Source organism: Tamandua tetradactyla, chromosome 1 (assembly GCF_023851605.1).
Source record: "Tamandua tetradactyla isolate mTamTet1 chromosome 1, mTamTet1.pri, whole genome shotgun sequence".
Taxonomy (NCBI): Eukaryota; Metazoa; Chordata; class Mammalia; order Pilosa; family Myrmecophagidae; genus Tamandua; species Tamandua tetradactyla.
In genome coordinates this window covers 47,092,158-47,108,804 of record NC_135327.1, presented here as the reverse complement: position 1 = coordinate 47,108,804, position 16,647 = coordinate 47,092,158, and the positions used below count along the sequence as shown (strand labels likewise).

Below are 16,647 nucleotides of genomic sequence, written 5' to 3'. Positions count from 1 at the left end.
ATTACCTTCACAGTCTCTTCCTTAAGTAGATTATACTGGGCAATATGTCAATATATTGGGCAATATATTGTCAATATGTGAGAAATAAAACAGGTTTCACCTCCCAAGTGAAACCAGTAGATTCAGCATGCCTAGCCCCAAGAACAAGTGCGGCGGTATTTACTAAGTTCACCTTGCACCTCAAAGCTAAAAGTTATCATTGCATTTTATTCAGTGATCCACTGTCTGCTAACAATCTAAAAGAAAGGGACTGAGAAAGGGTGGCAATTTTTTCAGAGCATAGGAATATGGCATTGTAACAAACCAAAGATCTACAGAAAAGAATTATGCCTGATCCTTTATAGGGCTTCAAAATCTGAATCTTTTGCAGAAACCAGATTTGGCTTTGTGTATAATTTCATGAGCATTTCTGAGGAACTGTCATAAATTAAAAAAACAAAAAAAGCTTACATTAGCACCAGAAATTAACAGAAATGTCAAAAAAAAAATACTCAACTAGAGACATGAAGATGCTTCACTCTTAGGAATCCATTCCTAAGGAAATTCAGTATGAGGTTATTATGATATCTGTAATAGCAAATATAACATCTGGGGACTGATTCATAACTTAAAAGTCACAAATACAATGGAATATGATGCAGGCATTATGATTATAAATATTGTTTATAAACATGTCCAAAAAACATCGAATGTAAAATGGGAAGTATAATACAATCAACAATGCATACATGTAGCAGATAATGTGTAAAACAAATGTATTATGGTAGTAACTTTGTAGATTAATATGGGTTTTCAATTAAAAAAAAAAGGCAGCAGTAATGGAACTACTGAAAATAGGTAGTCTGAGTGAATTCTGTTAAAATCACATATGGAACACATGTGAAGAAAAATGAACGCTTGCTTGCCAGGCAGTCTAGTATATAGAATGATGATGTGGGACAACCACAGATAGAATAGGCAAAATTTATGCTTTAAAAACCAAAGAATTTACAGCTTCAAACAAATTGGCATAGCTGTGGGCTGTGAGAAAACAAAATGTGCAACAAGCAGAAATGAAGGAACTGACTTTAGGCAGATTGTAAGGCAAAGTTAAAAAAATAAAAAGCACTATGATCTGGAAATAGTGGCTACAGATGCAAACAGTACAATTGATGTGAAGCACATTCAGAGAGGGAAGGAAGACATTAACAGAATCATCTTTCATGTTTGCAACCAGAGGCCCTCACTGATTTATAAATTTAATTGGGATTGTATGGGGATAAAAAAGCAGTCCAATTAACGGGAAACTTTATAAGGTGTGGGAATTTTAGCACTTTGTGCAGCTGCTGATACAAAGTATCCTTAGATTTTGCTTTTCGGAAAAAATTTTTTTTTAAATTATTAAATCTTACTATTATTAGGGGAGAAAGGGAAATGCTGAAAAATTTATTGGCAATTATATGGAGAAAATGTATTAGTAATGTTTTTAGATAATCCTAGCTGCTTCTCATTTTTATTACACATTCCACAAATTATTCAAATGCTTATTGCTTAATATGAAGTTTTAGCTTATTACCTTACAAAGCCCTTCAAGAAGAAGCATGCATCTAAGTTTTAAAATTATGACAGTGCACTATGACCTTGGTTTTCTACTCCTCACAACTCTCTCCATGACTAAGCAATCACAGCACTGACATGGCTGCAGTGGAGACTAAAAGACATAACAAATACAAGGTGCCTAGAACAAGTCATAAAACAGGAGATAAGAAAGAATGGATTTTGGAATCACATTTTGATTAATAGATTACAAAAAAATACAAAATTCATAATGAGGTCTAGTGGGAAGAGGATAGGCTAAAGATCCGGACAAGTCACTTCAGCACTATGCTGGTCTCTTTGAAATTTTTAATTTAAACAGCAGCCTCAATGGATGACCTCTGAGGTCCTTTTTGCTTAAAAATGCATTAATACTAAATCACTAAGATCTAAGAATCGTAATACACTAATTTTTTAGATGATTTACTTAGTCATTCCAATTCCAGAAGTTAACTTTTTATTTCCTAAATAGCTCACTCAACACAAGCTGAATGATCCCTCAGCATAGATAAACATGGGGATTTAAAATCCCTCAGCAGACAACAGAGGGATTTAAATATTAGAGAGTGGCTGACCCAGTACTTTTTTGCCCGCAAGTTCTTTCTAAAGAGCAACCAATCAACCAACTTATCCTATTCAGCTGTACAATTTAATTACAAAAATGATATATACTTTTTGCCAAAGAGTTTAAACTCAAACAGGAACAAAGAAAAAGCAGAAGTTCCTTCATTCTCCCCCCACTTCCAATTCTATCACCCTCAGAAGTATTTACTCAGATGAGTTGTGTAGATATCACTTGAAACTCTTTCTCTGATGCATAAGCAAAAACCCAAATATACTTGTGCAAAAATGGGGGTCATACCATACATTTAGTCTGTAACTTGTATTTTTACAGAACAATGGGCATTCAGGTTTTTCAATATAACCCATAGTGTTGCAATGGACATCCCTGTACAGTGGAGCCAGATTAAGAGATATATCAGGAGGAAGGGGAAGGTGGGATGACAGTCCTACAAGGGTTTTCAGACATCACTGGAAAGGCAGAAAAAAAGACAAATTTTAATTACTTTGATAATACTCAGGAACAGAATTTGGAAGGGACAGTATATATCAGCTTGGGGCAAGTTACACTGCCTTCTGAAGGGAGTAGGTACAGTAAATCACAACAAGGCTTCTGCTAGAGCTAGAGCAGAACTGCTTAGGACAACAAAGGAGAAGCCCAGGCCACTGGTGGTCCTCATTCTTTGTTCTTCCCTAATACAGCAATAAACCTTTTCTTTATGTCTTTTTTTAAAATTTTATTTTAGTCGATATAGCAATAAACTTTTAACAATTATTTAAAAAATAATAGCTGGAAGGGAGCCAAATTACTAGCCTGGCTGAATACCAACATGTCTTGTTCTGGCTCTGGACTGATTCCTAGAAGTTGACCTAGTGAAACAAACAGTATGGGTATTTAAAATTTGATAAAGACTGTCAAATTACAAAAGGCATTCTCATCAACTCCATTTGAGAGGATTTTCCCATACTTTTAATTTTTTGGTATGCTGTATGGTAGAGGTCACATTTCATTCTTTTTTTTTGGGCGGTGCATGGGCCCGGAATCAAACGTGGCTCTTCTGCATGGCAGGCAAGAAATCTACCACAGAACTACCCTTGGACCCCTCTCTCACACCCTTTTTAAAACATGCTAATAATCTTCTACATTTTTAGTGACTGTAATGGTAGTAGAAAATTGTACCATTATTTTAATTGTATTTTGAGTTTGAATAAGTTTGATCAGTTTTTTGCATATGTATTTTATAGGCATTTGTAGTTTTTCTTCTGTAAACCAAATATATCAGTTGCCCATTTTTCTACTGACTGCTATTCTTTTGTTAATATAATATAGATATTGCATATGTCTTTCTATACAAGAATAATTATGAATTTTGTTATGAATGTTGAGAATGTTTTCTAAACATAATGACAGTCTAGATCCTCAATTCTATGATTCCTAGGATGAGATTTTACTTTTAATCCAAGATACTTCAAATGAGTCACCAATATGGCTATGAAAAATAGAAAATTCTAAGACAGCTGCATGTTACTATTACAGTTTAAGTAACTTTTTTGTTATAGCATAGTGGTAACCAATAAAAACTTACTATGACCTGCTCAATTAACCTTTTATCATATAATAAATATACAGTTTAGGATAGGTTTACAAATTGTACTTAAGTATACGAACAAAACCATACTGAACATTCTGAGATCTATAAACAAATGACTATAACCAACACCCAATTACAAGATTAGATATTCAGTTCTCTCCAATTCAGGGCCTCGTTAACCCTATTTTGGTCAGCACTGAAAAGAATAAAAGCTCTATTTGCATTTCAAGCTACAGCTCTCTGCCAAAGGGGACTTACAGTGGGAGAACACTATTTGGCTAATTACCTACAGTTTCATCTTGCTAAATAAGTACACCTTTCTATGCTGAGCTGACATATACTAAGTAGAAAAATTATTCTTTGGATGAATGAAATATAAATCTCAATGACTTTGCTCATATTAGTTAGAGTTTATTAGGGCCACAATAAACCAATTCTATGAAAAATCTAAAAATAAATTGCTTAAAAAATTAAAACTTCATCTCCAAAAGTTAAATATAAATTTATTTTCTAACTCTTAACTTCACTTTATATTCCCTAAGGAGTAAGAATATCAAGCAAAATAGCTGTGATATTAAATTTTAAAAAATTAATAAGAATAACAAAGACGGTTACCTATGTGTACATATTAATACAAATATGATTTTCTAAAGACTATCAAAATGTCAGAAGTACTCAAGAGTTTGATAGCAAAATATCAAAGTAATTAAGGCTGCTTCAAGAAATTATTATTTTAAACAAAGGCTCATGCAGAATAACAGTAGTGCTATTCAAACAAAAAATTCCTTTCTCTTAATACATAAACAAACTGAATGTATTCAAACTGACTTGAATTATTACATCTTAAACAATTATGGTATCTGTGTTCTGTTCTGCCTGATACACATACAAAGATAATTTATGAAACGGGGTAGTCAAAATATGACTGCAAATACTTTTAGCTTAAAGTTCAGGTTTTCCACTTAATGCTCTCCTTTGCACTCAACTCAGAATCTTAAACATCTGGTTATTTAAAAAGTTCTGACCAAAAGAACGTTTTTGTGAATATATTTCAAATAATGGGTACTCTGGCAATAAATGGAAACAGAGTATATAGCCAAAAAGTAAATAGCAAGCAGGTTTTGAGATGTCTGAAATTAAAATGTCTGACAATGGGCTGCCTAGCAAATTGAAAGCCCAACTAATTCAAAAACATTTTATTTCTGAGTAAAAATGAATAACACAATGGCCATATATACATGTTACTCATCTCAGTATTTAAGCTGTCCAATGGAACAATGTCCACAGAAATGGATATGTAATAAATATATAATCATAATACAGCTCCAGGAAGAAAAAATTTTCAAGGGAAAAGTTGGATTAAAAAGGAAGGAACAAAGTATAAACAGCACATACCAACACAAAAATAGGATCACAATTGTAAAGAATGGAGGAAAGAGCCAGAAAAGCAAGGAAGAGTGGTACCCCAACAGTGGAATCAAGTGGAGAGACTCATCTGGCATTGGTCCTTTCCTTCTCCTCTAGCTTGCATACTTACTTCACAAGAGCAAGGCAGCACAGCTCTAGGTTTGCCTGATAGGATCTTCCCCATGGCAGCCACAGCCTCACCATCATCAATATCATCAATACTAATCTCATCATGCCCCCTATACTAATTTATCACCAAAAGACTACAACTTCTAAATCATCCCTTCTTCCAAAAAGTGCTGAACATTACAACCTCCCACCCTTTAACTCCTAAAACACTTCTACTGACTTCTTTGTCAGTCATTAACAAAATCCCCTTTGTCTAATCACCCACCCACCTGAGTCTCACTGAAACCTGGTTCTCCCCTGAGAACACTGCTTCTCTTGCATCCCTCTTAGGTGGTGAACATTTCTGTCCCATGGGTCCTGTGCTTGTTGCTACTTCCTACCAATTCCAGTCCACTGGCCAGTCCTCTTTCCAAAGCCCCCAATTCTGATATAATGTTATCAGACTATACCACCTATTACCCCTCCTTACTGCAGGTATCTATTGACTGGCGCCACTCTCCTCATGTTCTGAAGACTTTAGCTCCTGGCTCACTGCCTCTGTCTACTATTCTTATGATTCTTGGTGAGTTCAATCTTCACACACAGATAACCCTTCTAACACTCTGGGCCTCTGGGTTCACTGACCTCATCTTCCCCTATGGTTTTACTCTACCCCACCTCAGAAACTCACCCCCAGGGTCATGAACCAGATCTTGCCACCACCAATAACTGCAATCCCACCATAATCTTAATTTTAAGCATGTTACTCTTCAACCACCAGTTCCAATCCTTCCATTTTACTCTCTCTAGTTCCCCAAGACTAACTCTTTTGTCTCACAGGGATCTACAATCCAACAATCCTTTCACATTTTCACCAACCTTTATCCTCAACATACCTTCACTTCCCGCCTAACCCAACACAGATTCCATGTTCCATCCTTCTGATCACTCCCTTGCACATACTCTCAATCCCGTGCCCCTCTTTTGCTTTGTCATACTTAGCTGACAAAATGTCTGGTCTGATTTAATTCAAGTGTCCCCTTACTGCAAGCTTGCACTAACCATACCATTAAATTTGGCTAGGAAAAAAACAGGTAACTATGTTGACTCATCTCACTTGACGTGACCACAAAATTTCAAGTGCACCCTTACTGCTGCTTAGCAATCCTACTACATTTCTCTCTCTCCCATTCTCTTAGAAAACTATTTCATACCTTCTTTTTTCAAACCTTTATCACCTCCTTCCTTTTCCTACTCTTAGCAGATGATTTTACTTTCTATCTAAGAAAATACCAGCAAATAGAGGAGAACCACAAGAAAAATTACATCTATCAATTACCAGTTCTATCACAACATTCTTCGCTGCTTCTTTATTATTATAACGGATGAACTGTCTGTGCACACGTACCAAAGGCCAGTCTCTCCACTTTGCAAAAAATATTCCAACTCTTTCACCTATTCAAGGGGACAATTGTAACAATTTTCCCTTCTCCTACATAACGTTAATTTTTTGTCTATAGTGGATCATTCCCAGAAATACGTAACATGCTATTTTCGCCATCTTAAAGAAAGATGCTGTTTTGACTTCATGTCACCCCCACCCTCTACCCCATTTCATCCCTAATTCTCTGCAACCCATTATAGGAAAGCATCTCAAGAGTTGTTAAACCTTGAGACAACTGTGACTTTAAAAAGAGGGTGGGCTCTACTCTTCCAAAGACCGCTAGTAGAAGGAAAGAAATAGAAAATTAACATTTTGCAAACAGCAATGTAGTAAATGACAAACAACAATCATCAATGAATGCTGAAACCAGGTAAAATGCTATCGAGAAACAGAATATTCACACAGTAACATCCCATAAATTATTTACCGATTACAAGGAAAGTGTGCCTTTATCATGGAGAAGTCAGGCAGATAGCACCTTAACTGAGTGAACAGGGTTAACAGGACAAATGATGGGTCAAATTCACATTACACATCTCCAGATGTAAGACAATGAGAAGCATACATCTTTTATGGATAATTTTTGTAAAAATCTTTTAATCTGAATTAATTATGAGGAAATAAGACAAATTAAAATTGTGGGAACAGTCTATAAACCAATTGCTGCAGACACTTCAAAAATGACTGGACCCTTGGGCGGGCCGCGGTGGCTCAGTGGGCAAGAGTGCTTGCCTGCCATGCCGGAGGACCTCGGTTCGATTCCCGGCCCCAGCCCATGTAAAAAAAAAAAAAAAACAAACAAACAAACAAAATATAATAAAACAAGAAAATGTTTAAAGATGTTTCCCTTTCTTCCTCCCTTCCTTCCTTCTCTCTGTCTTTCCTTCCCTTAAAAAAAAAAAAAAAAAAAAAATGACTGGACCCTAGACTGGGAAAGAACCATAGAGAACATTATTGGAACAGGTGAGATATTTGACTATTATTATATCAATATTAATTTTTTTTAGGGTATAATGGTATTGTGCTTATGAAGAATGGTTTTATTTTTGGAAGCTACATAGTGAAGTATTTTCTAGGGATGAAATGTCATCCCTAAAAGTGCCTGCAACTTGCTAATAGTCAAATACTTTAGAAAAAGGATTTATCTATACTTGCTGTCTACAATTCCTTTCCTTCTATTTCCTCTCGAACCCACACCTGGTCGCTTTTGTTTCCCACCATCATACTAAAACCATTCAAGATCACTGATGACCTCCACACTGCTAAATCCAATCGTCATTCTTAGTTCGTATTTTATTGACACAAATTCTTACTGAAATGCTTTCTTCATCCGACTGTCTGGATAGCGCACTCCCTTCACTTCTTTCTGCTTTTCTGTTAGCTTCTTCTCAACTGACTTTGAATAGTCCCTACTTACCTCCTCTACGTCTAACTGCTGGGGTAGAGGAGGTGATTTAACTCAGGGATCAGTCTTTGGACCTCTTTCTTTTTCTACCTGTATTTGGTAACTCACAATCCACTTTCATAAAACTATACAATGTTGATTCTCAAATTCATATCTTCAGCTCTGACCTCTTCCCAGACCTTTAGACTTTTATCCATAACTGACTCCTTGACATGTCTATTTAGATATAAAATAAGCATCTTAAATTTAACATGTCCAAAAGAGAATTCCTGATCTCTTGCAAACCTGTTCCACCCACAATCTTCATTATCTCAGGATTACTGCAATAGCCTTTGACTGGTCTCTCTGATCTTGCCCTTGCTACCCCTTTAATCTAGTCTCAACACTGCAGTCAGAAAGATCTTGTTAAGAGCAAAAGTCAAAAGCAAGAAATGATTATCTGTACAAAATTTATATTTTGACTAGTGCATTTCCTAGTTTAACTTAATAGACAGCTTAACTGAACACCATAAGTACATGGAATCTTGAATAGGACATGAGATTTTGTTGGTTTGTCCAGGTTAGTGTGATGCTTCAATAAATTCCAGAGTGATCTGAACAGTGAAAAAAACGTATAAGTCAGATCTTATCACTCCTCAGCTCAAAACCCTTCAACAGCTTCTGATCTTACTCAGAGAAGAAGTGCAAGTCCTTATAATAGTCTACAAGACCTTCATTATCTGGATCCTAGTTATTTCTGAAACCTCATCTACTATTCTCTTCTCTACTCATTTAATTCCAGTCACACTGTTTCGCTTGCTATTCTTCAACTACAATGAGTAAGCTCCAACCTCAAGGTCACTCATTTGCTATTTTCTCTGCTTGCATGCTCTTCTTCCAGATTATTTATCTGGCTCACTTTCTGACCTCTAATTTCTTTAGTTTCTGCTCAAATATTTTTCTTACATGTTTGGCATCTGTCTCTTCATCATCAAAAAAAAGATCTATGCAGTTAGAGATTTGTATGTCTTGTTTTTATGGTATCCAGAATAATCTCTGGCTTATAACAGGTGCTTAACAAATATTTAATCAGTCAATGAAGGAAGGAGCATGTTGAGTAGACTAAAAGAGGCCAAAGATCCTTTCCTACCTGTGTCTATTAAACCAGGATAACTAAGAAAAAGAGGACTTTCATTATACCTAATCACTTTTAAGATTATAAATAAAAGAATATGTCATAATTTATTCATATTCTGGATAGAGTTTCACAGATATTCTACTGAGCTGGTATTATCTATAAAATAAATAGTATTTTTAAGATAATTATATTATGAACATAAGGAAGGTTGTTAAACATAAGAAAATAAAAATGATTTACACTTCATTCATATGTGCACTACAAATTCCCTAAGAACACACATTCGCTGATGAAGGCCCACAATGCTAACTACATGCCTCATTTTATCTTCTCATCCAAGTGAGTCACGCATGATATATTTCTGGCAACACACTGAGAGTAAGCTTTACTCCACATTCATCAAAGTAATAAATTATAACTTTAAAAATATGTATAATTCAACATTTTTACTTATTTGTTATCCTAATAAGATTGCAATATCACATTTCCATAGGGAATTAAAATATCAATAAAAAAGAGTAGCTCACTTGATTATTACAACAGTGTACCTGTTATTTGCCTCCCTTAATACTTTATACCCTTAAGAAATCAACTACCTGATGTTACTACATTGTATAATCCAATGTAAAAAAAAATAGGAAGTTTAAGGAGTCTAAACTAAAATTCCTTTTAAAAACCAAACCAAACCATACTCCAACAAATGTTAGTGATTAAGAGTACTTATTTTCCTGAAGAGCTCAATATTTTGGAAATTCAAGCCACAGAAAAAAAGGATGAGTGATATAGCATATTCTTATACTGACTCTCTATGGCTTACTGAAGTATAACATCACAAAAGTCCTGAGGTTCAAGATGATTGTTACTGGGGACAAAAGTTTCTTAAGACAAATCCACCAAAATACAAGACGTGAAAAGTACTTTGTGGTTTAGAAGGAAGTTTTATAAATATCTCAAATTAAGCAAGACAGACATTAAAATTTTCACTTTCCAAAGGAGTGAACTGAGGTTCAGAAAGATTAGCTGATTTATTTTACATAAAATATTTAATGTGAAAGATGCTTTACATACACATCTTACATAGGTACATGTTACACACCAAGAAGTCACAGGTTACAGCACCCCATCTGGAGCCTCTGGTACAATGGTTAAGGTAGAGCACAGGGCATTTTTAAGACAGTGAAGCTTTTGTATGATACTGTAATGGTGGATACATGACATTACGCATCTGTCACAATCCAGAGAACTATAAAGCTCAAAGAGTGAACTCTACTATAAACTGTGGACTTAAAGCAGTTTAGCAATAGTCTCTAAAGTTGCCTCTTTCCTAGTAATTCTACTTCAGAGACGCTATCCTAGGGGAATAATTCAAAATATGGGAAAAGCTATAGATCATTTATAACATAGGAGATGCTTGGCATCTGCAGATTTGACATGGCAGTTTTAGCTGCTCGTTAGAGAACCACAGGCTGATCCATAGCATGTGTAAACTTGCTGTGTGAGAGAGGAAATCAGGTTAACTAACTAGTGAGTGGGCCTGACTGCCAGCAGTAGCTTCTCATTGTACCTGATTGTTCTCTACTAGTCCTCATGTTCACAGAAACATTTCTAAAGTGAAAAAAAAAAATGTGTTAAAAAATGTTCTTAAAATCAAAAGGCCTTACAAAAGCAAGCCAGTTACTTGACTGGTAATGAAAGCAAAGACATGTACGAAAATACATTTTTTGTGGGTTTGGGAACAGATCTCAGGACACATTTCTTTTCAATGTCATAGGTCTACTACAGTAAAAGGTAAGAAATACAATTAAACATTCAACAACAGAGAAATGGTATATCAAACAACAGTCTACCTCATCATTTAAGTAATGATGAAAAGATTAAAAAAAAGGTAAGTGACAATTTAGGTGACTTATATGAATATATAAATCAGTGCTACCCACTACGATTATAACTGCAATAATTCACTCTAAGGAAAAATACTGAAAAGGAATATTCCAAAATAACAGTGGCTGAATTAGAGGACTGGGATCATAGATGATAATTTTTCATTTTTACATTTTCAAAATATTGTACATGATACTAATATTACTTCAGTAAATGAAAAAGGCAAGAAAAACAGAACAGAGAACAACAGTTCCCAACTCATTTCATGAGTCAGAATTATACTGATATAAAAATTAATAGACAATGCAAGAAATGAAAAGTACAGACTAACATTCCTCATTAACACAAGTACAAAATTCCTTTAAAAGAAATTAGCAAATCAAGTCCAAGAATATATAAAAAGGATAATATGTCACAACCAAATGGATTTTATCTCAGGAAAAAAACATCTTACAAATATTCCAGTTATAGACACAAGTGCAAATAGTGCTTTTTGGTATTTGTATTGTACTAATGAAGACAAAGGCTAGAAGATCCAGTCTATTCGATGTAGGAACCTATATCAAATATCTGAACAACAGTGGCTGAACTATCTGCTTTAAACTTCTAAATCAAGTTTATTTAAATTTGCTTTCTCAATTAGACAACTGATTGTCTAGTTGAAAAAGCAAATTTCAACTAGACAACAATTTAAAATATGTTCACATTAAAATATGTTCACTCAACAAGTTCAATCTAAGATAAGAATTAAACTACAACATATATGGCTCAAAAGATAGCATTCAACTTATCTTAAATCATGAAGACTGGAGGCGCAAATAAAAAATTTCTTCACAAACATTCTTGAGTGGTATGGTTATCTATCCTTATTTTGGATACCTACTGAGAAAGGAAGCTGAAACCTTTAAAGCAGCCTATGTAATATTTTGTCTGACAATTCTAACAATACAGAGGATTCTTCTTTATGCTATATTTAAATCTACTTTCCTTCAGCTTTTATCTACCAGCAGTAGCACGGAACTCTCAAATCATAAGACAGATTAAGTATTTTACATCTTAATTTGTAAGTATTTGAAAATAATTATTAGGTCACTTTTTACACTTTTCTTCTCCAGCCTAAATTGAGTTCTCCCAACCCTTGGTCATATAATATGCTTCTAAACTTCATTTTCTCTTATTACTACTTCCTGTAAAAACAAATACTTAAACAGGTTACAACATAGCATCATATTCCTGTAGGAATATATATATAGGACACAAATATACAACCTATAAGGTTTACAATAGTCAGTCATCAAAAATCAAAATATGCTATTTTTATCCCAAATAAAAACAACCTATACAAATAAATGTTTAATTTCTACTGCAAAACTAGGCTAATTGTAACAAAGAAATAAGTGAATATAGGACATTTAAAAATTTAAGTAATTGTATTCCTACAAGTTAGTATTTTTTCTTTTAAAGACTGGAAGAATTGAATCCTTGTCAAAAAATATGACTTTAACAATATATACATATATGTAAATTTTAGTAATTAGCAAAAAGAAGTTTTGTTTGTAAAAATATATGCTGATTTGCCTAGGACTGTTGAAAAAATGGGTATGTTAGAGAATAACCACTGTTTACCCTAGATTTTCACTCTGTTTAGCTTCAACATGGTTTTAAGTAGTACTGAACTAGCTTTAAAAAATAAAGGTGTTGAATCTTGCATGGGAGACATACAAATCATTTACTATATTTCTTTGATTATTCATTGTTAAACTGATATGGAGAGAATTAAATGGTGAACTGTGGTATATGAATACGACTGAATATTGCGCGACTACAGAAAGGAATGAAGTTGTGAGGTATACAGTGAAGTGAATGAACTTGGGGGACATTATGTGATGCAAAATAGATCAGAAAAAAGGAGCAAATATCGTATGCAATCTTTTAGAAAATAATTATGAGAAAATTGGGCCTAGATTGTAAGCTCTTATAGCAATTAAATTTAGTCTGGAGCTTAACTGTCATTTCTAGATTTTGAGAGGTGTTGCTATATATGTATTTCCTTGGAACTTTGGGTATCTATGTGACACCTAAGACTCAGAGTAGGAGTTCTGCGGGTCTGAAAGTAAGCATTGCCACATATAACAATTGTAAAAAAACTGAAAAGGAGATCAGGTTGAAATTAGAGACAAGAATGAAGACAACTGGTCGGGACTTAGGTAAAAGAGAATACAGGGGTAGGGAGGACACTGTCTTATATTTTAGAATTTCACCTATCCAACGAGACCAAAGTATAAGAGGTTTATTTTGCCCAAAACCTAAATTTTCTGCAGCATGGACTCTAATTTAACCTGTCTGGCTAGATCATGTAAACAACCCAAACATATGGAGCCCAGAATGGGAATGAGGGCTTGTAATTCTGTATAGCTCAATGTAATGCCCGGATACAGAGTATGTTGAAGAGATACCTAAAAGGTATTGGCAAAGTCCCTTGAAGATGGGAGAAAAAATGGAACTATTAAGCTTTATGAGTGGGGAAACCCCTGATACAGTCTCAAATATTAGGGATTCTCAAGTCAATAGGGCAAGCCCTTGATCTAGAGGCTTGTTCTTGTGAAGCTTATGTATGTAGCCTACCTATAGTTATGCTTAAGAGTTACTTTCAGAGGACCTATTTTGTGGCTCAGCTGTGGCCCCTCTTGCCAAGCCCAACTCTGGAAATAAAATCTTACCCTTCCTCCTATGTGGACATGACATTCGGGGGGAACTCTCCCTGGCAGCGTGGCATATGAATTCCAGGGATAAGCCTGGCCCTGGCACTGTGGGATCGACAATGCCTACCTGAACAAATTGGGGAAAAGAACTGTAACAAAGTAAGGTATTAGTGGCTGACAGAGTTCAAACTGAGTCTGAGAGGCTATTCTGGAGGCTACTCTTATGCAAGCTTCAGCTAGATATTGCTATTTACCATGGTTTGCCAAACCCCAATCAAAACCATTCCTGCCAACCCTAAAGAACACTCAGAGCTCTATCTGAGATTCTACAAAAGTTTCATGCACTATAATTACTTTCCAGAAACCTACAACCTCCAGATGGGTTCCAAGGCCAGAGAAGTCCTGAAACCCAGAAGGGCCAGCGTTTCCAGAACACCAACTAGTTCCATCCCTCTATTCCATATTCTTAACAGAACTTTCCAACATGAAAAAGTTCAAATAGGCATAGTCCAAATACCCCAAAAGACTGGGAGAAAGACCAAAGGAGGAGGAGTTATAACAGAGAAGACAGGATTTAACAAATGATCATGACTGCTGAATCTTTATATCAATATTTGTCTTAGTCTCCACTGTCTTGGAACAGCTAGAAGGAAAAATCTAAAATTGTGGAATTGTAACCCATATCAAACTCTGAAATCTGTTCTGTAACTACTTGTGACAATACACTTTAAAGAAATTCTAGTTGCTGACCAGGAAACAAAATCAATCAGTGATTCTTTCTGAATAGTGGGAATACTCACAATATTTATTTTTTTAATGTTTTTTTTTTGGTATTTCCTTATATTTTTTGTAATAAACAGAATGAACACCAAAGGAAGAACTGAGATGGAGGACTACATATTACATACTTTACACTAGTGAAATTTCACTAATTAAGTAAGGACTACCAGAGGTTATAGGAGAACAGGCAACTTATGAATTATATATTACAAAAAGAAGTTTAATGAGTATAGAGTGATTGGATTCAAGTCTCTAAATCCCAAGAATACCAAAAACAAACCTGGAAAGGTCTATTTCTTTAAATGGCCAGGAATTAATTTATAGTTAGTAAATCAAAGAAACTAATCAAGAATAAGCTGGCAAGAGTCAAAAACACTAGCTTGTAGGTTTTAAATGGTTTATATAAACACCATGCTAATTTCTTCATGAAAACATTTCTGGAAAATAAGATTTTCAGGATTTATGTTTCCAAAGAAGAGTTAATCTTTTCTTTACATCCAAAATGCACTCACAATCCCCAAATGAAGAAAAACAAATGGATATTTGATAGCATTTAATCTTACCTGGAACCCACTTAATTTCCATTTCCATATTGTTTTCTTTGTCTTTCTTTCCTTTTTCTTGAATACCTTGCAAAAGCTGCCTATATTTAGCAATTTGTTCTTCTTCATCCTTTTGACTTTTCTTTGCCTTCCCATCATCTTCTATATTGACTCCATCATCACCTAGCCCCAACAAAAAATTCAATTTTACTTAATACACAGAAATAACCCACTTCTAACTCAAGTATTTATATTTCAGTTACTCCAAAGATGCTTTTAGACATATTACAATTACGAATATCAAAATCAGACATAAACAATTCTGTTTTCATGTAACAACCTGGGACTTCTCTTCCCTACCATGCTTCAAGAGAGCAAATATAGTATTTTATCCCTCTTTATACACTCCACTATCTAGTATATTGTCTTTAAAATCTTACGTTCAATAAAAGGAGGCTGAATATTGTTAGATGAACTTGATATAAGAATTTAGCTGTTCAGACTTAAGAGAGACAAAAAGAAAATTGCTTATAAGCCAATCTTAAGAACACTGAGTCTGACGGGGAGTGAACATGCTTACTCTCAGGATCTTGTTAATATCTTAAGAATAAAAACAAATACATTAAGAGTTAATTCAATAAATTTTCGTGTGTAGAAAAATATTCACTTCTCCATTTCCTAATTTTATAAAAACAATTAGAATACAAAAAGAACAGTATAAAATTTATAGGCAAGAGATCCCAAAGAAAGTTAATCCATGAAAAGTTTGTTTGCTCTTCATTCCCACTGTAATTCTTCAAGTCAGAAACATAAATTAAGGACTTGGATTTTAATGTAAAACATAAAGACTTATTGAGTTGACTAAACATCCCAGTAAAGGAAAATTTAGAAGCAGCATAATGAAGACCGTCTCTTCTATAAGCTATGCCTAACTGGTCACTAAAAATGTCTGACATAATCAAGCATTTATCTGTGAAACAGCAATGTTAACAAACTGTCTTTACATCTTAAAAAAGGTAATATGGGAAAAAATTGTTAAATTAGCATTTTTGTAGTTTTCCCTCCCTAAATGAATAAAAAATAGTCCAGGACATTTTTTCCATCCTATCACACTTATACATTTTCAGTCAAACAGCTGAAATTCATTTTTTTCCTGTTTGTGCTTTGTGCCACAATAATAATGTTGGATGGAATTCTGTCATGTATCCCATAATTCAATGGATAAAACATCAGGAACAAATTAGCAAAATGGGAATGTATTTCTTTCTATTAAAAGCTTACTTCTAAAAACATAATTAGAAGCAAGCTCCTTCCAGGTTGAAATTTTAGTGGTAAGTCTCTGAAGGCCTACTTGAAATTGATTTTTTCCAGCACTAAAATTTTACTTTCTGAAGCTCTAAAATGTGGGATTACTCATGTAAGTCTGTTTTCCTCCAATTCAAAGACAAGACTTTGTGAAAACTTTAGTACTATCTAAGGAATAAGAAAATAATTGTAACAGTAAGAAGATTTGTTATGTTCTCTTATAAACAA

General features: G+C 34.4%; 1 protein-coding gene across 3 annotated transcripts in view; it reads right to left on the bottom strand.

Annotated features, from left to right (window-relative positions):
* Positions 1 to 16,647, bottom strand: part of ESF1 (ESF1 nucleolar pre-rRNA processing protein) — a 64,910-nt gene that overhangs the window by 28,459 nt on the left and 19,804 nt on the right. For all 3 annotated transcript variants that reach the window (XM_077115149.1, XM_077115144.1, XM_077115153.1), the window contains exon 9: positions 15,136 to 15,297. In XM_077115149.1, the coding sequence (XP_076971264.1) occupies positions 15,136 to 15,297 (162 nt within the window). The remainder of the gene's footprint in view (positions 1 to 15,135; positions 15,298 to 16,647) is intronic.